Source organism: Aphelocoma coerulescens, chromosome 3 (assembly GCF_041296385.1).
Source record: "Aphelocoma coerulescens isolate FSJ_1873_10779 chromosome 3, UR_Acoe_1.0, whole genome shotgun sequence".
Lineage (NCBI taxonomy): Eukaryota > Metazoa > Chordata > Aves > Passeriformes > Corvidae > Aphelocoma > Aphelocoma coerulescens.
Genome location: NC_091016.1, coordinates 13,887,136 through 13,912,996, shown reverse-complemented (window position 1 = coordinate 13,912,996; position 25,861 = coordinate 13,887,136). Strand labels below are relative to the sequence as shown.

General features: G+C 43.0%; 1 protein-coding gene across 12 annotated transcripts in view; it reads left to right on the top strand.

The window, feature by feature from the left end:
* EHBP1 (EH domain binding protein 1) overlaps nt 1-25,390 on the top strand; it is a 211,321-nt gene extending 185,931 nt beyond the window's left edge. For all 12 annotated transcript variants that reach the window (XM_069009118.1, XM_069009117.1, XM_069009112.1 and 9 more), the window contains 4 exons: nt 16,211-16,310; nt 17,444-17,517; nt 24,091-24,205; nt 24,381-25,390. In XM_069009118.1, the coding sequence (XP_068865219.1) occupies nt 16,211-16,310; nt 17,444-17,517; nt 24,091-24,205; nt 24,381-24,471 (380 nt within the window). In that variant the 3' untranslated portion in view covers nt 24,472-25,390. The remainder of the gene's footprint in view (nt 1-16,210; nt 16,311-17,443; nt 17,518-24,090; nt 24,206-24,380) is intronic.
* Nucleotides 25,391-25,861: the final 471 nt, after the last annotated feature.

The window sequence follows — 25,861 nt, the reverse complement described above, 5'->3', positions numbered from 1 at the left end:
TATGGCAAGGGATAGACTTTAATGGCTGCAGTGTGGCACTGATGTCTGCATTCACTTGCAAAATTGTTAATTAGGGCACTTTGGTAGTTCATTTGCTTTTGTATTGATGTGCTTAGTCCAACGAGAAAAATTGGTATTTACATGGGGCAGCAGAGGTTCACCATACAGTCGGGAATGAGGAAAATACAGTGTAAATCAGAACTGGGTTATGATTTGTGACAGTGTCTTCATTAACATCCTGCTGGTTATGGCAGTAATTTTCTAGTGGCTAATGTATTTTTGCACATGATTAAGTTTGATATGTTTGGTTTCACTTTTTTTAAATCATTGTAGTTGTGCACTTGAATGATGCTATAATAATGATTTTTTTTAAATTAGGTGTACAAAGCTTTTTTAGGCTAGATTAGAACAAAATGTACAGCAAAATAGGGAATTACATATCTGTGTTTGGTGAGCCCTGGAAGAAGGTGTTACCTTCTTAAATGCATACCAAAAGAATATATTCAGTTGCAGTTCCTGGCCCACGGTCATCAGAGCCAGTGAAATTACAAAACCACTCCTTAGTACTGCTTTAGGTCCATCGAGCCTCCCTTACAGAACATAAACCTTTAAGGTATTGGCATTTTGTGTGTGGGAATGGCAAAATTGCATGGAGTGTCCACTAGCATTTTTTGAGGGCGGTAATTGCAGGGATTAATCCGGGTCCTGTTTCCTAATAGACTTGCTGGATGCAAAGCTTTCTATTTGCCTTGGCTGGAAGAAGGCTGGATTGAGTACAGTTTATAATAATACACTATACCCTAGGTACTTTGTATAAACAGAGGCAGCAAGAAAAAGAAGGGGAAATGCAAGTGGCTATGAATCATCACTTTTACAACACCAGGTATCCTTGTTGTCCTACCAGAACAAGCTGGGAGAGAAGAGGACATTTTGCAGCAAGTAATGTGCTGATTTTAGCAGCTGCTAATTGAAAAGGACTTTTTGTTCATTTTCCATTTATTGTACTTTCACATTTGAGTGCCGTTTCTGCCGCTTGCTTCAGCCTTCGGGGCTTGGGTCCGTAGTTTTCGATGGGGCATTTCTTTTAAACTCCTGTAGCCAGAGTGGACTTCAGCTTCATTCACTCATATGTATTTGGGAAAGTACTTACATGAAGATCACAAATATGCACAGCACAGCTATCTAGTTCTGCAAGTTTAATCCCAGCCCCAGAAAGTTTCATTGTGGCCCTATGCAAATGTATTTACATAGGAATGGGTCTTGGGTCCTTTAAAGAAGGCAACAAAGTTGGAAGACTGAGGCCAACAAATAAATGAAAGTTTCTCTAAATCCATTGGATAATAGAGGCAGTGTTAAGGCTAACCACAGTGTTGAACTAAACAGAGGGATTACTCCTGGGTTTTGCATCAGTTGTTTTCTGCCGGGTGGCCTCACTTGTCAAAAAAAAAAAAAAAAAAAAAAGTTTAACGGGCAAACATTCACATGGCACATTGAGAAAAGAAGTATGCTTAATTCCATCAAAGCTCAGAAATCAGTCATTAATTTATTCTAACCTCCAATTGTTGGTCATTTGTGAAACATCTGGCCTTTAAGTCATAAGAACCTAAACATAAATACAATGTGAGTTCTCCTGAGGATGGAAGTGGGTGTAGTGGGGGTGCCGTGTCAGTCTATGTACGTGAGCATGAGTGCACATATGTGTGTGTATTGCAGAGCCTGCAACTGCCACTTCATTTTGGAGACTTTGAAAGATATTAAAATGAATCCTTCAGTTAATTTACTCTCAAAATTAGATTATTGTTCATTTGCATCTTGGAAAAGTTCTGCCATTCAAAAGAGTCTCTTCATGGTGGGTTAACAGTTAGATATTTAGCAATCTTGCAGCTTGCTAGTCAGAAATAGTTTCTAATGAAGTTGAAATTTGAGATAGAAAATATATAAAAGCTTTCAGGAAAGACATACCCTATTTTCCATATGGCTAAGTAATTGTTATGATATTTGTTTTAAAGCTGGACTTAGACACTCCTGACTGCCCTCTAATTTGATATGGCTGGTCCCGGCGATTCTTCTGGAGGAAACTTTCGTAGTAGAATGCAGTGAAGGAGATAAATAATTTTGCAGCTATAAGCACATGGCAAAGTATAGGAAATAATTCGGTCGCCCTTACTGTCGTGCAGATAACAGTCTCCAGGTTATTTGCCTCTGCTGGGAGTTGGAACTCAAGTGAAAAGGAACTGAGTGTTTAAATGGAGATTTGAAATAAAGGTAGCATCTTGGAGCTGACAAAATTCTGTCTTTTGTTAGGTTAAGAGTAAAACGGCCATTTGATTCTCAGGGTTAGGGTGTTGTTTTTATTTGGGGAGGGATTATAGTTCCTCGTGTAACTCAAATGTAGCAACATCTCCTGTGATTAAATTTCTTGTATTTCACATGAGTGAAATGAGAGGCATAGAGTGAAATTAGATTATAAATATGATGGAAAAATTTAGATCTGTCAATCCACATGGGAATCTCAGAGCTTTCTGTTTTCAGGCAGTTACCTTCTTGTACTTTTTTTTTGTTTGTTTTCTTAAAGACCTCTTTGGCCTGACCATTTGCTTTTCTTGCTCAGCAGAGGCTGCCTGCAGCTCCCAGGCTGTTTTGACGGCAGAGATAATGATGCTGTCCAAATGCATAACAAAAAGAAAGAATTTTGGAAGTTTTCTGTAAAGCAGCTCTTTCCCTTAATATTTATCCTTTCCCCCTTGCTAAGTAAAGAAATCTTTATGGATTTTATGGAGTCCACACTCCACTGTGAAATTTACTGTATTCCAAACCTATATCCATTGTATCTCCTTCCAAGCTGGGTTTTATCCTTTCCTGCTAAAAAGGAAATCTGTGATTTGGCAGCCTGGCACACATTATATTAATTTATTTTTTAAAATTATATTATGTTAAAATTCATTATATTAAAAGAAAACAAATCTGATGGGTACATTAGGGGTGGCTTGATATATTTTTAGTCTTAGTATGTTCTTGTCCCTGCCATAGCATGGCTAGAATTTGGTGATGTGGATGGGAAGCATGTGGGAACCCGTGGGCACTCACTCACATGTTGCACAGTGCATGTACGAGCGTGCGTGTATGCCCGACCCACCAACACAATATGTAAAAAGTCACGTTTCAACTTTGTTAAAGCACTCATTTCCAAGGCACTGATGTCCAAAGTGTTGGTAGGATAGTGGAGATGAGAGGGAAAAAAAAAATCTCTTTAAACGGCTTGTGAAATGTAATGTTTGAAACGGTTCTTTGAGAACGTGCAGATTATGGCTTGTGTAGTGACTCTTCCCAGCTCTCTGGGAAATGAGCTGTTGACATTCTTTTGGGTCATCATCCGAGATAGGAGGGCAACCACAAGGATTTAGCAGATAAATTCATCCAAAAAGACCTTTATCCATTTCATTGCAACTTGGAAACGTTCATGTCGAATAGCAGCATTAATGTAGCCCTTTTAGCCCTTCAAAGTGAGCCTTATGTTTAAAAAAAAAAAAAAAAAAAAGAAAAAATGACCAGAGTAATAACTTCTATAGGTCTTCTAAGAGGTAATTCATTATTTACATAATTCTGGAGCATAAACCCATTTTTCCTTCAAGAGGCTCTGAAATAGAATTGAGGCTCTTATACAGAGTCTCCTTTGAATTCTAATCAACTGGATCTGTCTCGAATTCATTTCTAGTTTATTGTAAACAGTGGAATTTAAATTAATTTCTTCTTATCTTGTCTTTTGAAGAAAACTAGGAGCATGTTTAAAAGGTTTTATTTTTAAATACAGCTCAGACTTTATTTTATTCTGCCATTTTGGGGGGCTTTGGGGGCTTTTTAACTTTATAAACCAGGTGTTGGGCAGGATGGGCTTTGACAGCCAGACGACAATTATGCATTAGCATAGGTGATTATGAAATAAATAGGAAAAAAAATTACTTTTTTTTTTTTTTTTTTTACTTGAACTCAAATGATACTATATAGGCTGAATGTGAGGCAAGGTTCCCACAATGCACTGTGAAAACCTAGGCTAACAACCACCCCGCTGCGTTGAAAACCCCAAAAAAAGACAAAAGCACAATGAAATAGAAAGCTTACCACCGGTAGCTTTCAAAACGACAAACTAGGCAAACTATACATCTCCACCACTCCAATTTTGTCAGAATGCTAATGAGCTTGCTCTGATCTTTACTCGGCTTCCCGTGTTTTCTACATCTTCAAGGACCACATGGCGCTAGCAAAATAAAGACAACTAAATGAGAATTTCGAATGCTTTTTGTGTTGGGACCTGGTGCCTTTCAGTTGACGCACTCGTTGAATATTCTCAACTTAAAAGCGTACAACAGGGGGCTGGGTATGAACTTTTTACCAGGGGGAAATTTGTACAAAAGTAAATGAGTGTGATGAGGAAAATATGAGAAAAATTTCTGATTAATTTCCGCTCTATAATATCAATGACACCTTCAGCCCCTCTCGTACTCCTCTAACAAGAGATGCTGATAAAAGATGAATGATTCTGTGTTGTTCACAGTGAATGTTTAGTGGTTTTTTAATAGCGGCATTCTACATAAAAGACACCAGGAAGTACTCCGCATTAGCAGTTGAGATCACTAGTTAATAGGATGATGTCTTTTAGCTTTTGTCACAAGATTATTAGAAAGGATGGGTTTCTGTTCTCATCCCGACATACTTTAGAGTGCTTGTTGAGCACAAGTGCTAAAATACAGGTTTCTCGGTATTGTTTTGCATGCAAAGTAAAAGCCCTTTTAATGCAACACCTTTTACTTTTTTTTTACCAGGTGATTTTTGTCATTGATCTCTTATTTGCCCCCTTTAGCTGTATTAATCACTTGGAGTGGTCTGCTTCTCAATGGGGGCTTGATGATGTATATGTGTATAGATTCACTATCAAAAATAAATCCCTTATATACTCTGCACCTTCACAACCCTGATTATCGAGCTGTATTTACCAGCCTGTATTATACCATCTTGAATGCTCTTTACTGGAGTCGCCCAGTCTGCAAGAGAAATCCGCACTAGAGTAGGGAGGGGTGAGCTAGGAGGAGGCATCCTATTCCCTAAGCCAAATTTCGTCTTTCAAAAACAATTGAATTCACAATTCTCTTTGGAATTCCCAAAAGTAAATGCAGATTTGTATTCACCAGTGTCAAGACTTGGGGAAGAAAATGATGAATGTTCAGTTTGCCTGAGAGATGAATTTAAAAATTGGTTTTGTTACCTCTTCAAGCTTACAAACAGACAGTATGAAAAATATCTGTGCATGTACATAAGGAGGAAAAAAAAAAATCATGGTCTTTTCATATATTTTATATCTTGCCTAAATGAGGAAGAATGAATCAGTAACACCATAAGTTTTATGGCAGTTTGTCAGCCTTGCTTTCCTGCACTGGTGTTGTGCTTGGCTCGGCATGATTAATCTCAGGTGAACCGAGAACTTGCCAAACCACGAGATGGTAATGAGTTGACCAACCATGTCGTGAAAGGCAAAGATGCACATCCTAAAGCAGAGCAAGAGGAAGGACAGTATAACAGCCTTCCTGGCAAGATAGAAAATTTAAAAGTATCACTGTAAACAACATTTTTGATGCTTATCTTTTTACATTTAGCAGAAGAAGTGAGTGAAAGCATTTCAAAGAAATTCTAGATACGTGAATGATACATATGTGATACTGGTTTGGGTCCCTGCTGGTTTGTGAACTTTCTCTGTTGGAAATACCTAACAATTAGGAGGCTGGAAGGACATTACTGATAGCAGTTTGTGTTGGGTAGAAGGAAAGATTTTTGACGTGAGCAAAAGATTTTTATTCTAACATGATAACAGTTCACAAAACTATGCCTTGGTAGTTACTGCTTGTTTTGAAAGCAAAGTGATACTCTAAGGCATTTGTTGAGATGTGTCTCTCTCCATTGTGTAGAAACGTTAACTTGCTGCCAGGGCTGTGGTAATGGGAGTTTTGACAACTACCAAAGCCCGGGGTGAAAGAAGTGCAATGACACTATGATCGAGGTCTCGTTCACAATATGGCAATTGTGCTTCTCTGTTGCATCCAAGTGTGACTTGGGTGACCTGGGGCCCACGGAGCTCTGGTGAGATGCCTGCTAAGACACACAGTGCAAAGTCATTCATGAGAATTTGTTAATGCACATAAACTGGCACAACAGCAAGCTGATTTTCGGACAGGAGTCTTCAGGGCCCAGATCACAAACACATACACAAATTTTTGCCCAAGTATGCATTTTGTAGTTGACAGTGCATTTTATGAGCAACTGAGAACATCTAGAGTTCTTGAGGCTTGTCAACCTCTCTCCAGTTTCCCTTCTGTCGTGTTGTCTCCACAGTCTCTTACTGGCAAACTCTTTCCAATACCCATCCATCTCTTGCTATTAAGCTTCTGCAAAGCAGACTTGCTTTTAGTAAAGGAAGACTGTCTGACCATACTTTTCCAATTACCTAGTGTTTCTACAGCTGAGAAGCTTCCACAAAACAAGCCTCAGAGTTTGTCCCTAATTCACCACATCTCTTCAGTCTTAGGTCTGTGCACTGGTAGGCAAAAGTTCACGGGAGGTGACCTTTCCAAGACCAAACGTGGGCAGCGTGCGTGTTCAGCCTTCCCAGGCCAAATTCATTAAATCATTAGAGCGGCTCAGCAGCAGCAGTGACCATATTTATTTTTTTCTCAAAGTAACACAGAATCCCGTTGGCTGGAGGTACTGAGCAATAAGTCAACCTCCTCTCCATGCACTTCCCTGGCTTTTGTAGCCTCATCATTGCTTTCAAAGAACCTGTCAACAGGTTGAAGCCAGCTTGAAGAAGAGAGTCCAAGTAGAGCACTGCCCGCATAGCAGGAGACTACTCTGGGAGAGCCCTAGGCACTATGAATAGATTTGCAAGCCTTCCAAAAGTCTTACAAGACCCAACAGACATTTGCTTCTTTTAACTGATTTCCATCTTCCTTTGTAGTGTTGCAGTATAAATGCTCTTTCATGTGGTGGGCATAGCTGTTGGCTTTCTGCCTGGAGTTAGCTTTCTCTACAATCAGTGTCCGCTGCAAAGGGAAGGCGAGGAGAAAGGCCCTTTGGTCACCCCGAGGCTCCTGGCCCAGAGTGCCACTGCTGTCTGCAGAGACCACTGTTATTTTTTCTTAGTTTTCTCCCATTTACCACCAAAAACACCTTTTCTGTCAAAACTGGAAGTTGTGGGGCATTGGGACACCTCAGCCCAGCTGAACTCACCCAGTTAGCCCTGGGAAGCTTTGGATCCCAGAAGTACAAACGTGCCAACTCCCAGTAAGAGAACACGATTTCATTAACACGGATACAAGGTCACGTTCATTGCCAGCCATCATCTCACTTCAGGCTTGGATTAAATCCAGCCCTGTTCATCAAAGAAGTAACTTTATAATGTCCACCACCCTTTTCCAGCTCCAGGAGAGTATGTTCTGAAGGAAGTAAGGCAACATTTGGTAAAAATGGAATAATATGCTACTTAGTAGAACACACTCCAGTGACTTTTTGGTAGATGGCCTTTCACTTCAGTATCTCACCCAGCCATCACTTGCCACATAAACAGGTAGTTAACTGTTCTGAGGAGTAGTTACGAGCTGCAGAGAAATTACTATCACTTATAACAAAGCATCCAACTCTACTTGTAAATCTGCAAGTGAAATAATTCATCTGCCAGACCATCATCCCTTTCTTGGTGGATTTCCAAGTATGATCTACCATTTCTTCCATAGTTTCAAAAATTTGAGTGTATCAGTTAATAGTGCATGTTTTCTTGTGCTGAAATTTCTTCTGAAATCGTGCTACATGAGAAAATTTGGGTGCGAGTACCAGCGCTGGTTTTACTCAGTGCTAGGATTCCCTGCAGGCACTTGTCCTCGAGGCATCACTTTCTTAGAGGAATCTCCAGGTGTTTCAGTTGAATCTCACCTCTTGTTGCTTGAATTTTGGGGAACAAAGTTTCTTGGTATGGATTGATGGTCCCATATTTAAAATATATCCATAATTTTTATCCAGCCCAGGCATTCTGTTTTGGTTGATTTTCTGTTATTTTCTACTGGGCTCTGTGTTGACTCATCATGTAGAGAAAATCAGTGGTCTTTCAGATTTTATCTTCCACAATTTGTCTTTTGTGGAAGTTTCAGTCCTGTGGTAATTTTAGGCTGCCCAGATTGCAGGCCACAAATGTTTGTGCTCCTGTGAGTCAGTCCCACTGCAGGTGAATAAATCCCCGCACGTGCCGAGATGCGGTCAGAGCCCTGACCTTCTGTTTACGCAGCTCTCAAAATCTTAAATACCCTCTCTGATTTTTTTATGTTTCAGAAACCAAAGAAATTATAAGTTTCCTGCTTGATATTAAAACTAACTTGATGTGTGCTTGTGATAAAAGCATTTCCGTGGTGGCAGCTCTGTTTCACTAGGGTTACAGTACTTTTGGGGGCTGCGGTAGAGTCGGACAATGCGCTGCAATGTAACTCTGCCTGGCAGATTCTTGGCAGTCGATTCCTACCTTTATGAGACTCCATTGTGTGGACATCAATGTCTCCTTCTCAACTGCTCTCAGACAGCAAGTTAGTGGCCGTGAATTTGCCTTTCTAATGTTCTTAGGCGTTTTCCCATCCAGCTTGGACTCAAAAACTTGTGCTAGGGTTTCATCTGCTAGCTACCACTTCTGAAGTATCATCTAAACAACAGTTCCACTTGCTTATCTGTTGCTGGCTCTTCTTGTTCATTTTCAGTGTTTTTTAATAACTGGGGAGGTCCTCCTGCTCTGAAAGGAGGAAGTATTCTGGAAGAAAGCTGGGCATGGTAGTCTCAAATGGGAGGCCTGATGCTCAAGGTGGAGCAGCCCATCCATTCATGCTGTGAAGTGTCTGTTGTGGGTTCCATTTTGACACTGATTACTTGGAAAAAATATTTCATCCAAAATTCTGAGGTTTTCCACCAAAGGTAGCCCTCTGAAAGCAGAGGAGGGTGATTTTTCAAAAAAACACATCTGTTTTGGGATGACTGACGTTCACTCAGTGAAAAATTGTGGACCACTGGTCATTTAAAAATTTTCACTGTAGCTTTCAGTTGTGTTAGAGGCATTTTGCAGTGGGTCTCATGTAACTCTCCTTTACAAAAAGTATCTGTTGTGAATATTCTGCTTAAGTATTTGTTAAATTCAGTAACTCACATTAAAAACAAGAGCTCATCTGTGCATAAGCTGTTCACAGTGAGCAAGATGAGAAGACTGTTAAAATCAGTGGGAAGTCTGCTGCTGACTTGGAAGCGTTTGAGACCTTCCACCAGCCTTTGTTAGCAATGTGAGGTTGGTCAGCTAAAACACCCAGCGTCGTTTCTCGTCCCTTCCCGTGTTTCCTTTCAGTGACACTGTAATGGCCACAGCCGATCAGCCCCACAGTCTGGTCCAGAACACTCTACTGTAGTGGGACAGGTATGGGTTGAACCCAGACAGGGGCAAGAATCTCTGCAGGGGCCAGTTACAGGCTAACCTGGCCTCAGGGAACATTTAATTTAACCTCTAAAACTTAAAGGTTAGCTTGTGTCCTAAAGCAGGAGGATCCAGTTCCTACCTCCCGCAGTTTTTTGCTTGTTTATTTGAATATTTATTGCTACAGCTTTGCCTTTCCATATTCAACATTCAGCCTGGTTTTAATTCTTGCTGAGCTCTTAGTTTCAACACTGCCTCGTGGCAATGAGTTCTACCAGTAAATGACGAGGCTTTGAGGAAAGATCATTCTTTTTATCGGTTTTAAACACACTACCTTCAATTTCAGTGAATTTCCCCAGGTTCTTACGAGACAAGATGAGACACATCCTAGAACTATTCTTTATTTGCCATTCATGTTCTCCTTCAGGTAAACAAGCCAATCTGTCCACTTGCTCCTAATACAGAAACTTGTAAAAACTCGTTCCTGTGATTGGGTAAATGCAACTTTTTTTTTTAAGCAGACAAATAAAGACAGTGGGGTATGTTTTCAAAAGACCTTCCTGTTAAATTTGTGGAATTCACTTGCATTTGAACAGCTCTCAGTAGTCACCAAGCTTCTGTCAGCTACAAAATAGCCCAGAAAGAGGAGCAGAGCGAAGTCGGCCAGTTTTTGTTGTTATTTGCCCCGTTCCAGTTCCCATGCACTGGCATTCTCCTGCTGGCCTCTTCACCCAAGTGTGTTGAGTGAAGAAAGCTTCTTCTATTCTGTTTTAAAACTGTGTGTAAACATCAGCAAATGGATGAAGAATGGGCTCTGTCTTAAGCAGGTTGTTTTTCATGTAGTTCTGTTGAGGTAAATGGGGAGACATGGGAAGGTTTCTATGTTTAACCATGACACCATGGCACACACACTACACACAGTGCAAATAAAATTTAAAAACAATTACTGCTTAAGACGGCATACAGAGTTATTTCTGTAAACCTGTTATTTCTTGCCAGACCGAATGGGCTGGTTTGGGGTGCTGATGTAAACCCTTTATTATTTATCTTCCACAGGTTGTAATTCATTTTTGCACAACAGCTAAATACATTTACATTTAAGGATTTTTTAAAAATATTAATCTATTGTCTTATCTTGACAGATTTACGATGCCATAAAGTGTAGAGGAGTTACTGTATTCATCCATTTACACTGTAAACTAATCTTGTCCCTGCATGTTATTGCTTTTTCTTCCTTTTAAGCGGTATCCTCAGTGTTTTGTAGCACTTTCTTCTCTGTTTTCTTAGCAATGTACAGGTTTACTATGTTAATCCATACTGGGTTTATCTAATGTCTAGCTGCCCAAACGGCTTAAAAATAATGGGTCTAATGGTACATACATACACTGGTAGCTGGCTGAGTTTGAAAGTACTTTCAGCAGGGAAGGAAAAAAAAAATGTTCTTTCAAATTGATTCAGAAGAGACATTTGTCAAGATGCTTCTTATTTAAATAATTTAAGAAATAATTAGCTTACAGTGTAAGCAAAAATCCATTTGTAAACCCAGAGGCATATGAAGGAAGGTGTGCTTATAAAAGACTGTCAAGAAGCTGTACAACACTGAAATAAGCTAGTTGCTTACATTGTTCTCAAAAAATGGTAATGTGTTTGTTACCGCGCTTCTTGAGTATTGTAGAAGAAAATTGACTCAAGTTGATTTCAAATAACAATCAGGAATATGTGTGAGGAGCCACAGGAGAAGGGAAAGGGATTTGGGGTTGTGGTTTGTTTTTTTCTTTTTCTTGGTTATCGTTAAAATTCTCACTATCAGTATTTTGGCTATCACTAAAATTTGTTTCTGGTAAGGGACAAAATTACCAAACTTTATGCTGCAGCCTCTGTTGAATCCTGAGCAGGAGCTATTACAGCTTGGAATCACGACTCAGAAGCCAGTAGGAGTTTCTTGTATCTGAGGGCAGAATTTAATGTCTTGTGCTATTTGAGGCTTGGTGTTGGGCTCATTCCTAATCATTGAGGAGGGTTCTGGTAGATGTCAAGTGAAGAGAAGAATAGAGCACGCATCCTTCACCACTCAAGCCAGACAATGAAATTAGAAAATGGCACTGGGAGTTGATGTGAGAGAATTCCCTTGGATTCCTAGACGAAGAATAAAACAAGAATGAATTAATTAAAAAAAAAAAAAAAGGAAGAGAAAGGAGTTGGGGGGGTGGGGGGGAAAGCAGAAAGGAAGAGGGGAAAAAGAAAATAAATGAGAGAAACCCTGCCAGAAGCCTCCTCAGGTTAAAGTCCGACATTAAAAACTGTATTGACTTTTCACATAAAGGCGCGTGTACTCACTGTTTCATCTGAGTTTCTGGTGCTGCATTTTTCAAATCTCTTACCGAGCAGTTTGCATGCATATGATGTTTGCAGCACTACCCTCTCTTATTTGAAGACTGTTTTCAGAAGTCATTATTGAACTATAGGATAAAAAGGTATAAGCATAATTACGTGTTAAAGAGAATAAATATGTTCTGCTAGATAGTTAACCAGATGAGGTTAAACAAGATAAGATGAATTCTGGTCTTTTTAGAAAACTGGCAGTCTTCATTTTAAGCTACAATGTAAAGTGCTTTATCCTGAGATTAGGTATTGTGGCAGAAGCTAAAACTGCCTTTTTCCCCTAACCGTGCCAGAATACAACCTCCTTTTCTTTCTGCGCTAACAAGACTGCTTTACCACCACAGCCCACTCTAAGTAATTAAATCAATCCTTTGTACTTACCGTATTCTCCTCTAGTGACGGTACTAGATCTGATTATATGCTTCATGCATATTCAAAGTACAGCACTGACAGCTCTTTAATGAGCTCTTACTTAATCAGTACGAACAATGTTCATCTTGTTCTTTTTTTCCTCATACATTAGAGCTAGGAACAGTTGGGGAAAAAATGAAACATCCAGCATTCATTTGAAAAATATATTGTACTTTGAAAAGTGTCTAAGCTGGAGAAGTTGCATTCTGCCCTTTAAAAGTCTGATGGACAAATTGGATTACTAGTATTGGATTAAATAACAAATGGTTAGAGGAGAAATGAGAAAAGCTCGCTGTGATCACAGGCTTTAATATTTTTTGTTACTTATAAAGCTGAAGGGGTCTTTAACCAGTTATTAAAGTCAGGATTAATTTGTAATGGTCCAACTTACTAGCTTTAAAAGGGTTTTGTTGTTGTTGTTTATCAAAAACAATAGTGTAATGCATGTATTATGGAAAAAATTTAAGTTTAAGATCTGTGGGCTATTTATAGATTTTCAGCATCTTGTACTGGCTTAGATAAGGGGTTTGCATGTGTGGGATCGATTTGTTCTCAAGCATGGGTTTTTTTGCTTCATTTAAATAATCTGTACAGTTTGTTGGGGTTTTTTTCCCTGAGAACAACACAGATATTTTCCCAATTTAAATTTTCAAGCATTTGTAGCAAGTCAATGAAGTACTTGTTTTACACTTGGAAAGTGGAAACAACAACCACCCAGCAGCAGCTTGGGTTTTACAGAGTGAAACCGTGGTGAAGAAAGGCTTTTTCTAAATTTTTTGTTTAGAAATTGTAAATGTGAGTTTAGCTTGCAGTATCACTGCAGCTAGAACACTCAGTTTTTCTTTGTTGAAAGTGTTTCATGAGCATCCTTTCACCAAGTAAAAAAAAATGAAGTAATGCTCTAATGCTAATGTATTTGCCGAAGAGTTATTTAAATTTCTTATATATGGGAGTTCATCTTTATTTTGCTTGCCTGGGAAGAATTTGTTTCAGCTCTGTGCACAAGAATTTAAAAGCTGACGGTCGACAAATAAAATATCAGCATCGACTACTATTAATATTGCACACATGTGTCATTTCACTGATCAAAAAGGCCTTCGCCGGGGTAAAATTGGCCTTTTTCCAAATTGCAAGCTTTTTCTCAGCTTTTTCTTTTTTGCTCTTTCTTCTTTTGTTGCTGCCCAGGGATTTGTGCCTATCGCAGCCGATATCACATGACCGGTGTCAGGGCATCACATGGGTCCAAAGCGAATACAAAAACAGATTTAAAATTCTGTAAAAACAATCAAGACTTTGTTAATTCACTTTTAAACCAGTCTATTCTATGGATATTGCATGTGCTTTGGTGTCAGCATGGATATATTAAAATAGGCACCTGTGCAGATCTGACACGACAGCTCCAAGCTTTACCCAGATCTTTTCTCATTATATGTTGCAACTAACTCTGTTTAGGAGGAATGCATTAATAGAAAGAAGATTATATCCTAAGTTTATGTTCTTAACCTGAAATTGCATGGTACAAAAGTCAACAAAGTCAGATCCACCATGGAGCCAAACACTTTGGAGACATTTATCTCTCCCATTTCTTTTTCAAGGCTTGCAAAATTAAATGCAGCAAGGGCTTGTATTTTTAATCTTTTAGCGAGACATCCCAGTCCACCCCGAAACTAACAAATTGATTGAAATGTTACTGCAGCCACGGATGTCTGGTTGTGAGAACTTTGCTGCATTGCTAGTGGAAAATCTCATGCATTACAGAATAGACTGGTCATTTTGCAGGGATTAAAAAAAAAGCAATCTATCCCCTTCTTCTTGACTTCTCCCCTAAATAAGTTTCAACTTCTTGGTGCATTTCAACAAAAGGTTGGTAGTGCTGATTAATATCTGCTTCTAAAAGCAGACCCTGTTAGATGTACCAGTACAGCAGCAAGGCCTTTGATCTATAACTCACCAGCAAAGTGCACTGAACTGCTGAATATTGTTATAAATGCTGTGGTGTGATATTTTATGCACAAAACCTGAAGTGGAGGTCTTGGGGGAGAGCATTTCTACATGTCAGACTACTTCTTTCATTGCTCCATTGCCCCAGGAGCTGCACCCTGCTGCTTTTGCTTGGAAAAGCACTGCAGGTCCATCCACGCTTTGGGATGCTCTGTCCTTCCTGTCTCACTGCTAGCAAATTGTGACCCTAAAAGCACCCTTCCAGGAAGTTTCACCAACCAGGCACTTCCCAGGGGGATAAGTGGGTATGAGTGGATGCCTCCTATCAGAAGGAAGAGTATGCCAAATGTTGGAACTTCTTCTTACTGTGTGGGTCCACCAGTTCCACCCCAAGCTGACCCGCTTCCCTGTTCATCCCCTTTTCCTGCCCTTGTGTGAACGCCTCAAGCCCAAAGGCCATGGCAGAGGGAATCAAAGAGTTTGGAGAAGGCTGGAAACGTTTCCTTGCAGGCAGGAGGCTCATAGCCTGGTGAGGGTGTGATTCTCCATGTAGGTCTGGGTTTGCACACTACTGTGGCACTGGAGTGTGAACATGCACATGGTGAGCTCCTACGTGCAAGCATCTGAAACACTCCATCCAGGAACTGAATGCTTTGGTTTAGGGCAAAACAATATTTTTCTGATGTCTTTCCAGCTCCAGGTGCTAGAAATGGCTTCTCTGCCACTAGGGATCCTATTCTCTGTAGCATCCCCAAGTGTGCAGCACTTTGCATCAGAGATTTCAAACCCCTTTACAAACACCTTTACAAACACCAAAGAATTAACTTTTAGCACCCTTGCAGGTTCAGTACAGGTGATTATTCCCGTATTGCACACAAGGTGCTTAATCTCAGACATCTCCCCACGCTCTCCCAATGACACACTACCAAAGCTGGGAAACAAACTCAGAAGACCCAGCTCATGCTGCTTTGCCTCTGTTCCAAGTTTACTCCTGGATTAGTTTTAACCCTATGAAATGTGTGAGTTTCATAATTCAGTAGGGACCATATAGCCTTTGCTCTTCAGGTCAGCTTGAGGGACGAGAATGGCAGGTTTCCACAGAAGCACGGCCTCCACAAAGGACTTCATCCTAGTCCCTGAGCTCAGAGAGAGTGGAATTTGGCTCAGCAGCCCTGCTACGTGGAAAGCACGGGCAGGAGCCTTCTGGACACTCATCTGCCTTTCACTCATGGTGCTCAGGTGGTGACACAGAGTCTTAGAGGGTCTGGTAGAGCTTAGCACTGCCTGCAGGTAGGCTATGGAGAGTCCTGATCTTGATCCTGCCTGGAATGGATGGGGGCTAGGGAAAGGGGTGCTAGTCCTTGCATACACACATGGGGACCCTTGGTTACCTGGATCCCAAGACTATTTGTATTTGTGCAGATGTTCCCTTTGGGTTGCAGGTTGAGGAGAGGAGCAGCTCTTCCCAGCTCATCTGGAAGAGTGGCCATGAGCACAGAGGCTGAGCAGGTGCCCACATCTTGGCCAAGGGTTCAGGATTAGCATCTCCTCTGCAGCTACTTTGATCCCTGCCACATCGTCCTGACTATGCTGGGTTTGCTTGGGTGGAGTGGATCTTGCCCACAGGGATTGTTTTTGCATTTGGTGATGACCATACATCTTTTAGCAGTAAGGGTTTTTTCACTGGAAGCATTGCAATTATATAGTTCATTTGGGAGAATTTAAAATACATGGTCCTTTTAAAAAGTATTTATTTAGGTTAGGGTGTCAGCATGATTAAGAACACTAAAATGTGTCCTGGGGAATGGCTGCTTTCAAAGAATTATTAATTATAAAGCAGGTAGGACTTGCAGTCATATGATATTTTTACCGTTTGAGATTATGCCTTGTCATGCTCAGTGATACAGGCAACTCTGATACTCCAAAACCTGAAGTGAAAATACATACCTCAATTTGTGAAATGCCACCTAAGTAATGAAGTTCTTTTAATTGCAGGAAGAAACACTGAGGAAGAAGAAGCTATGATGCAGGAGTGGTTCATGCTGGTTAATAAGAAGAATGCCTTAATAAGACGAATGAACCAGCTTTCTCTTCTGTAAGTACAGATGAACATATGCATTTACAAAAGGATGATTTACCCTTCAGATAGATGCAAAACTTCTTTTACTCTCTTCCTGTTAGGCTTCAAAATTAACCCCTCAAAAATGAGTAGCGGAGATGTGTTACACATCAAGTAACTTGTTTTTCTCTTATTTCAGACTTGAAAATGAGAAGTGTGCAATGACACAAGATTAGCCAGAGCTGTGAAAAAACAAATTAAAGAAATATTAAGCACTGTTACATTTTCAAAAGACCAACAGTAGAATAAAATTACATTTTAGAAATGCACTGATAGATTTGGATTGTGCCTCAGATGAAACGGGTGAAGTCTATTCAGAGAGAGAGACAAATTTGAGTCACTACCTGCGTTGTAGAAAATCCTCAGTCCCATCTCTAGTTCAACAGCACCAGGCTGCTGAGGGGATGTCAGTCACAGTGCAGTGATACCGCTGATACTGCAAAGTAAGGACAAATGAACCTTTTCTCACTAGCAGTGTTGAGGAAGGGAGAAGTTGCTGCTCGTTTGTAGAGACATTCTGCCCTGAGTGCTTCTCTTCCAGCTTCTTTCAGTTTGATGATATTTCTTTCCGTAATGCCACCTAGTGTAGATGCCTGCATACTTCCCTGGGAAGAGCCTCTGCTCACCTATCTCCTGCTGGGTCTGAACTTGACAGAGGATTTTACCTGCAAAATACTAAGCTTTCTAATCCCTTGTCTAATTTTTATTGTTGATTAGGGCAGAATGTATATAGAATAATACTTCCAGTGTCACATTATCTTGGTGAATAGGTTGATGCTGGAATTTGCTCATTAGATCTAGGGGAATATTTTATACTTTGGACATTCCACAACAGCTGCTCCAGAGATGAATATGAAATAATTGCATCCTGTAGCACAGTGGAGTTAAACTGACAGAATTAAAGCTGACCTTACATGAAATGAAAAGGCCCCGTTACTGAATAGGCCACCTGAGCCAGGTTTTAAGTTTGTGTATCATTTGTTTGGAGTAGCTTAAAGTTAAAGAGAAAAGTCAGTTGCGAGTCCTAAAATCAATGTAAGTTAAAGGTGCTTTTAAGTGTTTAATGATTTAGTAATTAACATATTGATGAACATTTGCAACTTGCCTAGGGAAAAAGAACATGACCTAGAAAGGCGCTACGAGCTGCTGAACCGGGAGCTGCGAGCAATGCTGGCTATTGAAGGTAAGAGCAGTGCTGGGGACTGAGGGGGGAAAGTGCTCACTGCCAGACGGGTCTGGGACCTGTAAGAACCAAACGTGGAGGCTTCTCTGAAGCCCATTAGCAATGCTGGTATTTGCATCACTTCAAGTGATAGCACACGGCAAATGTGCTGAGGCTGCAATCCCGTTCTTGGGTTTTCTTCAGGATTAAAAAAGTTTTTTTAAATATCCAAGATAAGGGACAAGGAGGTATGGTCTTGTTGCAATAAACTTTGAAAACAAAGTGATGAGGAGGTAGAGAATGTGTCTGGGGTTTACAATTTTTTGTTGCAGTAGTGCTCTCTTGGCTTTCCTGCGGCATCGTGCTGCTTTTGGTGCCGCAGAAAAAGGAAAAGGTGACCCACAGAAGAGGGCCTCTTCCTTTGAATGTTTCAGACCTGTTCTACAACGTATCTCACTGGGGAAAAAAGTCTCTTGGGTTTGGTGGTAAAACACTACGTTTGTCAAGTAAATATTTCCTCACAAGCACCAGCAGGATTAGTGCGATCCTTTGCACAGTTTCTCCTGTCTCTGCAGTTTCTCCCCAGTTTAGTCACCTTACCTGAATGGAGGTAACACTCAGGGGAAGATTGACACGGGATAAATGAAACAATTGCATCCTTTCCGTAGGGCTTTCCAGCAAATTGTACAATAATCCTTGGGATGATTCATAATAAAAAATAAACATCCAGATAGCTTAAACATTGCTTGCATTATTTTCTTATTTAAATATCTTAAGTGTTTTCTAATGCTGCACCGCTTATACCTCTCAGTCACAAATGCTGCCTTATAGTTCAAAGATGTTTGCTTTAAAGTTAATCCTTTGGGCTCTGTAAAATGGACCTTTTGTCTAATCAATGCAAATTGATTTTGCTATTCTGTATTGACCTCTCAACCCTTTGACTGTCCATGGTAATTTCTTTCTTCACCTGATAAGGTACCTGATCCATAATAAATCAATTCTAATTAGTTTGGAGACTTCACTAGGAGCATAAGTTTGCTGGAAAAAAGCAGCAGGTTTCAGGTAGCTTTTTCATATCTCTCCATCTGTGGTTATATTTTTTGCATAAGACCATCTTTACTATATTCTCAGATAATCCTGAGTCATAAATATATACATTGCTGTCTGCAGAGACAAGCCAGATTAATTTGGAATCGCACTGATGAAATACTTAAAATGTAAAATAACCTAAAACTAGAGAGGAGCTAAGAGATACTGAATTTCAATCTAAACTTTCCATGTTTAATTGCCTGATATATGTATACTGCCTTGGAATGTCCTAGCAGCAGCCTTTGAATGTCTAATAGCTTGTGCCATTTACACATTGTCTGGAACAAAAATGTTTTTTTTAATTTCTTTTTGTAAGTTCAGAGAGGGATGCCCAAACTCCAGAAAATCATCTTTTTTTCCTCTCTCTTATTTTTTACTTTCTTTTTTACATTGCTGTTGGTGATATGGTAAATAGAAGTCTAGAAAGCAAACCTAAGTGGTGGAGAATTTGGGTTATTTTGGGGGATTTTTTTATTTATGCAACAAAGTTCTCATTTAGCATTTTAACTCTCAGTAAGATTATTGATAGTCTTCTAGAACTTTTAACAGTTATCTGCTTTTACCCAAAAAACATATTAAAGGAGAAACTCTTCCAAGAAAATGCCTGTGAAAACTCAAAATACGCTTTTGTGAGATCTTGCTTCTCGATGGGTGCATCAGTGTTCAGAAGATGCAAAGATGCACTTTTTGGGAAGCACTGCTGAAACCACACCATTTCCAGTGTGATTTCTCTGAAGAAGCAAGGGCTGCCCGGACAGCCCTGCCCTGTCGGCTCCGGGGCCATTTAGCGGATTGCTAATGAGTGCTTGGGCTCCCTGAAAGAGTTGAAAAGGCAGATGTCGGTTTTACCAGCACCAGTTCCAGAACTGAAATATATGGGCAGGCAAAAAAATACATATATATATATATATGCACACACACACACACCCCATATATATATGGAGCAGGATGGGAGCGGTTTGTTTCTCTAAAAGAAAGGCAGAACACACCAACCCAAACTGGAACTTAAAAAAGAAAAGTCTTTGAAAGGTGGTAATTACTGTTTTGGTAAATTGCTCTAACTCTTCCACGCGTGACTATGCTGTTTAAAAATCTGTCAACCAATTTACTTAGCTGGTTGATGACAGGGGAAAAAAGGAGAGAAAAGAGCTTTGCAGAAGGTGGGAGCCTGCTGATGGCAGATAAAGGCGGTTCTGCCGTGCCTGCTTGGGCAGCGTGCGGGCAGCGCTGGCGGCCGGAGGTGCTGCCCGTTAGGATGTTCAGTGATGTGGAGACAGTGGCTCCTTCCCGGCCGCTCCTATGGAGGCACCGGCAGCTGAATGGCCTTTTGGAGGGCTACGGCACTTCACGAGGAGCACATGAATGACCCAGGGTGGTAAAAAAAAAGGCACACTCCCCCCCTCCCCCACGGAGCCGTAGAGATAAGAAAGAGGGAGTTAACGCACTGCCTGCTTCCAGCTAGAAAGTGTTCCTCTTGGACTGTTCCGACCGAGAAAGGCCGGAAACCCCTCACTAGCAGGCCAAAGAAAATGCAGGTAAACGGGGTCCGTTTTCACCTCTGCACCTCCCCAGGCGTCCTGCCTGGCTGTTTGGAGCCAGCTGCTCCTGTACACAAGGTGCTGCGTTTCAGAGCCTGGTTTTTACTGCGGCTGCAGCCAAGTGCCGAGATGCCTCACTTTCAGCTACCTTTCCTCTCACTCCTTTCTTTTCTTTTTTTCAGAGTTTTAATGCCTCCTTAGAAAAGATAAGTTCATTTTTGCACACCTTCGGGTGGTGTGTTCATTTTCTGCCCAAGAAATGGATCTTCTTTCGGATTTTGTACATCTTGATTTATTCTTGGCTTATAGTTTGAAGTGGGTGCTCTTCTAAAAGGATTTATGCATAGGTTCACTATTTTTGTAGTTATGGTTTATATGATAAGCTTTTTATATTTAAAATCAATATGTAATCCTGTGGAGGAGCTTATCCTCTAAAACCCCATTTGTAAATCTATTTTAGCTTTGTTACACCGCGCAGCCACAGTATTCCATAGATTGATTAGGTTCAGCAGCAGAATCCTATCAAATGGCCTGCTCTGATGATGATGCAAACTCTTTCAGGATTGCTAGTTGACTGGAACTAAAGATAAGACCTGACTGCAATCCCCCAATGTGCTCTTTACAAAACTAGTGTTAATTTTCATCAAAGTGCCGGGCTTATTTATTATAGTGGCAAGGTTGAAGGTTTTACTAAGAGAACTTTCGACCATTTCTATTAAAGCATTTCTATGGGAACTGGACGTCTGTTTGCTCAAAGTAATTATCAGTTTAAGCAGTGGGGGGGAAAAAAAAGACAATATGAAGTCAATGAAGATGAATAATTGAAAACATTTCTACTTCAATGTGAATTTAGCAAACTCTGTCATTTTAAACTGCCCATCGCGAGTGGTGGCACAGGGGCTTTAGCTTTCAACACTTTTAGCTCATATACAGCCTCAGAGCTTAATCCTATTTTTGTCCAGAGTGTAGCTTTTATAACAGTATTATTCTGAAATCTTCAAATTAATCACAGCCCATATTGTAGCTTCCCAGAGCTGCAGTCAGCCTGGGTAACTATATGTGACAGGTGTTATAGGTAATCCTGGCTTAAAAGGCACAACAGGTAGGAATCAAACTTGAACACAGTTTCTTTTTTAAACATAGGGATGCTTCCCAAAACTGCTGCCCAGCAGTATTTTGTTGGATAAAACAAAATTTCAAGGTAGTCACCTATAAAATGCTATTTAAATACTTAAAGTCAGTTCCCCTTTTAATCAATTGCTGCTTGACTCTTTATTTATTTTGGGGGGAGGAAAGGCAGACTCCTTTTCTAGAAATGGAAGTAAAACTGCAAGGGAATATTTCTGCCATCAGGTTTTCCCATGGCGTATTTCAAACATTAATAATAAGCAAATGCAGAAAAAAACAAACAAAATCCAAAACAAATACACAGTTTGGTTCAATGAAATCCTAGTAGCACATTATTTACTTCACAGGGCTATAAGATGAAGCAACAAAACCTGTAGTATTTAGGAAGGGATTTAACAGAGAAGAATAGTGAGGGACTGAGCAAAACATGTACTGAAATATTCTGACTTGTTTGCTCTTTCAAAAACTAAAGTTGTTGCTGCAGCTGGAGAGCAGGGGATGAACAAAAAAAAAAAAAAAAAAAAAAAAGATTTAAAAGTAAGAAGTGAAAATCATCAAAATGGCAAAAAATTAAATAAAGTCCAGGCAGAAGAGACGATGGATTTCAAGTCCCTTTTCATGCAGAGCTTCGTGTGCCCAGGTGTGCCGGGGAGCCTGAGTCTGAGCACAGTTCCCAGCTGAAGCTGAGGGAAAGTTAACCTAAAAGTTGGGGACCACGTCTTGGGGGGAAGCAAACACCCCTGAAATCCTCTGCCATGTGTGTCTCTCTCCTCTTCTGTCTGGCGTGCTGCCGTGTCCCTTTTCAGGGTGGTGTTGTCATGCTGAGATCTCATTGCGTGTGAGGGGCTTTATTTGTAGGGCAAAACGCTGCGGTTTGGGGAAGCTCTGACTCGCAGAGTGGCAGAGCAGTGTGTTTTAAATGGGTTGAACTGAAGGAGCTTTGCCCAAAAGGAGCAGAAGAGGAAGCAGCAGTGAAAATCGAGACACTGCTCCAAGAAGTAGCACCTAAAAGGCTGCTACCGAAATTAAAGCAGCTTTGTGGCAGGAAAAAATGGCTTGGATTACCAGTAATTTTGGCTTCTAACTCCACTTCTAATCTGTGTACACCTGGAAAATTATTTCCTTACCAATGGTGGAAGGGAAAGGACACGTTTAAAAGAAAAGAGAATGAGGAAGGAAAGGAAGAAGAACCAGGAAAAGAAAGAAAAATGGGAAAAACAGAAACTCCCGGGAAGTTTCCGCGGTGCCCTGCCAGGCCAGTGCTCCGGGAAGGGCTTTGGTGCCACCGCAGCAGCTCCCCCGCTGCCTGCAGGACCGGCCGTGCGTGCTCGCTGCTCGCAGTGCCTGCACACACGTGTCGCCGTGGGTTTTCCTGCGTGCTGCTTTTCCTGTGGCTCGCTCGTGGGCCCGTGTGCCCAGGCAGACGGCGAGGAGGGCGCGATAAAAGCGGTTACACATTCCTGCCTTTCTGCCGCTCTTCCAACCTTTATTGCATGATGATGCATCTAATTTTTAATTTGTAAATACAAGGCTGAATTCCCTCTAGCACCACTTGCTTTCATAAAGCTTCTGAGCAGTTTGCTGTCTTGAATAAATTTGGCTTTGGAGGGGGGTCAGGGGGATTTGAACCACCGCATTCTTGCGGGGTTTGTGAAGATTCACATGGTAACCGGTGGGGAGCATTGTTCGGGTTATCTGAATAAGCACCAGCCATGTGAGTTTTAACATGATCGCCCAGGGCAATGGAGAGCGCGGGGGGGTGGGGGAGAAAGCCAAAAGGACTGCACCCTCTCTTCCCTTCGCCTTCGGGAAGCGCGGCCGGGGAGGAGGACACCGCCGGGCCGGTGGCGATGGCTTCTCCCGGTGGTTGTTTTTTTTGGTTTTTTTTTTTTTTTTTTTTGGAGCTGGTGTCCTCTTTCCCTCCCGCTCCTCAATTGTCCTGCTATCTCCCTCATAATCTACTGCTCCTGCTTTTCATTGTTTACCTTCTTAATGAGGGAGGCGGGGAAGGCTGGGGCTTGACTGACAGCGACAAGCCCTCACGGTCTGGCTGGAGAGCCGGAGGCTGCGGGCGGCCCCGGGGGGCTGCGCCGGGCTGGGCCGGGCTCCGGCGGGCCGCGGCCAGAGGAATCCCTTTGGGAATAGCGAGGCGGCCCGCCCGCCGCTGGCTACCAGCGCCGGGGGTGGAGGGGCCCCGCGATATTCTGTAGCAAGTGTATTTTTACTTCAAAGTGGGAAATGCTAATTAAGCGATACCTGCCTTTAAAGTTACTGCGGAGCATATGGTGCGCAGTGTGAGATTCCTCCAGCCGCTGAGAGCGGGCGAGGAGTGCGCAGAGAGGAGCCTGGCTGCGGGAAGCGGGCATTCCTCCGGGAGGGCAAACCTGGCAGTGGCCATGCCCGCCAGCAGGCACAAGCGTGGGGAAAACAAAACAAAACAAATTTTACACTACAAAGAACAAAAAAAAAAAAAAAAAAAAAAAAAAAGGAAAGAAACCCCCACACAAACGACCCCCAAATCATTGCTGAGCTCCCCGAAACCAAGGTGGGCGAAACGCCGCCGGGCTGCGCTTGTCCCCGCGGTAGCCTCGGTGGGGAGAGAGGCCGGGGCCGGGTCGGGCTGTGCCAGGCTGCACTGGGCTGTGCCGGGCCGGGCTGAGCCGTGCCAGGCTGCACTGGGCTGTGCCGGGCCGGGCTGAGCCGTGCCAGGCTGCGTTGGGCTGTACGAGCCGGGCCGGGCCGGGCCGGGCCGCAGCGGGCGCGGTTCCGGCCGGGTTGGCTGTGCCGGGCGCTGGCGGCCGCGGCTCTCACCGCTGCTCTTGTTGTGCTTCTCCCGCAGACTGGCAGAAGACCGAGGCGCAGAAGAGGCGAGAGCAGCTCTTGCTGGACGAACTCGTTATTCTCGTTAACAAACGGGACGCGCTGGTCAGGGACCTGGACGCCCAGGAGAAGCAGTGAGTCGGGCAAAGGGGGGGTCCCCGCCGAGTCACCACGGTCCCCACGGAAAGTTTGGCCCAAGTCCGCGGGCGCCGTGGCCGTGGGGGAACTCGGCATGGCCTCGGAGGTGAGCGGGGCCGGTGCGCACCCCGCGCAGTCCCTCACCGCGCCTCCCGCCGCCTCTTTCCGCAGGGCCGAAGAAGAGGACGAGCATTTGGAGAGGACCCTCGAGCAAAACAAAGGCAAGATGGCCAAGAAGGAAGAGAAATGCGTTCTCCAGTGAGCGGCCTTCCCGCGGCGGCAACGCAATCGCAGCGCGGCTTTCCTATGTTTTTAAAATGCCGACATGAGACTGGGAAAAAAAAACAAAAAAAAAGATGTTTTGAAAAAAAAAGATTAAACTTTTTTCCATTTTCTTAGGCCAGATCTAGGCTGCGCCGGGCCCCACTCCGTTGTTTTTTGTTTTCCATTGAAGCGAACTCGCGTTGTCCCATGATTTCCGTGTGGGCTCAGCTCTCCTGCCGAAAGCGTTGGAAATGGAATCGCCGAGACCCCTGGCGTGCGGGCGATGCCGGAGATGGGCGGAAGGAGGAGAAGAAATAGTCTGTCCTGGTTTCTGTAGCTGGAGGAGGGCTGAGTTTTGAAATAAAAATGTTTTTGTCGTAATAGGATTAGAGAGGGGGATATAGGAAAAAAAAAAATCATTGGGAATGGTTTCATCTAGTCCTGCCATATGTAATACTTAATAAGCTACCTACATTTTATAGTTAGGTCAGATCCACCCCAGTTATTATTAAAAATGTGCTGTATTTACCAGTGGTTTATTACATCAGTTTTACATTTCCCCGGGAGGAGAGCCGAGCTGCTCTGGTTTACTCGGGGGGCTTCTCCCCCAGAGCTGGCACAAAACCCTGGGAGCGGCTGCGAGCGGAGCGGGGCAGCCCGGGGCAGAGACCGGCCCGGCCCGGGACAGCGCGGCACTTCCCACCCGCGTCCCCCCGCGGACCGAACCGGACCGCGCCGCCCGCTCCGCGTTATTTATTGCGCCCGGCCTCGTTCCCCACCGCACCCCGCCCCGTCCGTGTGCCCCCAAGCGTGTCCCGCGCTCGCATCGTCCCTTCGTGGAGCTCGTCTCGTTTATTTATTACAACACCGAGTCATATATAAAATTTTCAATAAAACCCGAATCTTTCTTACCGTAACTGCCGCTTTTCTCGTTACCTGGGAAACTCCCTTCATCCCTCCCGCCCGCAGTCGGCCGGGGAGGGGGCTTGGGGGGCGGGAAGGGACCGATCCCGGCCGGGGGCGGGGGGGGGCAGCGGGGCTCCGCGCCCCGGGCCGCCCCGGCCGCCGCCGCTTCGCCAACGCAACGAAGCCCACCGGACGGAAAAGTTTTTCGTTTGATTTTAATAAAATGCAACTCGGGGAGGGGGAGGTAAAACTTTTCCCCGGGGGGGCGATGCCGCCCGCCGGCGGCGTGGGGGATGCGCGGCCAAAGCCCGGCTGCGGGCGCGCAAGGAACGCACCCGCGGGGAGCGGAGCTGGCGGAAGGAGCCCAAACCCTGCGGGGTTGCGGCTGCCGCTCCGCGAGGAGCCCCAACAGCGCCGGCGGCTCCAGGTGCAGCTGCGGCCCGCGGCCCGCTCCGCCCTCCCGCTCTCACCAAAAAAAGTCC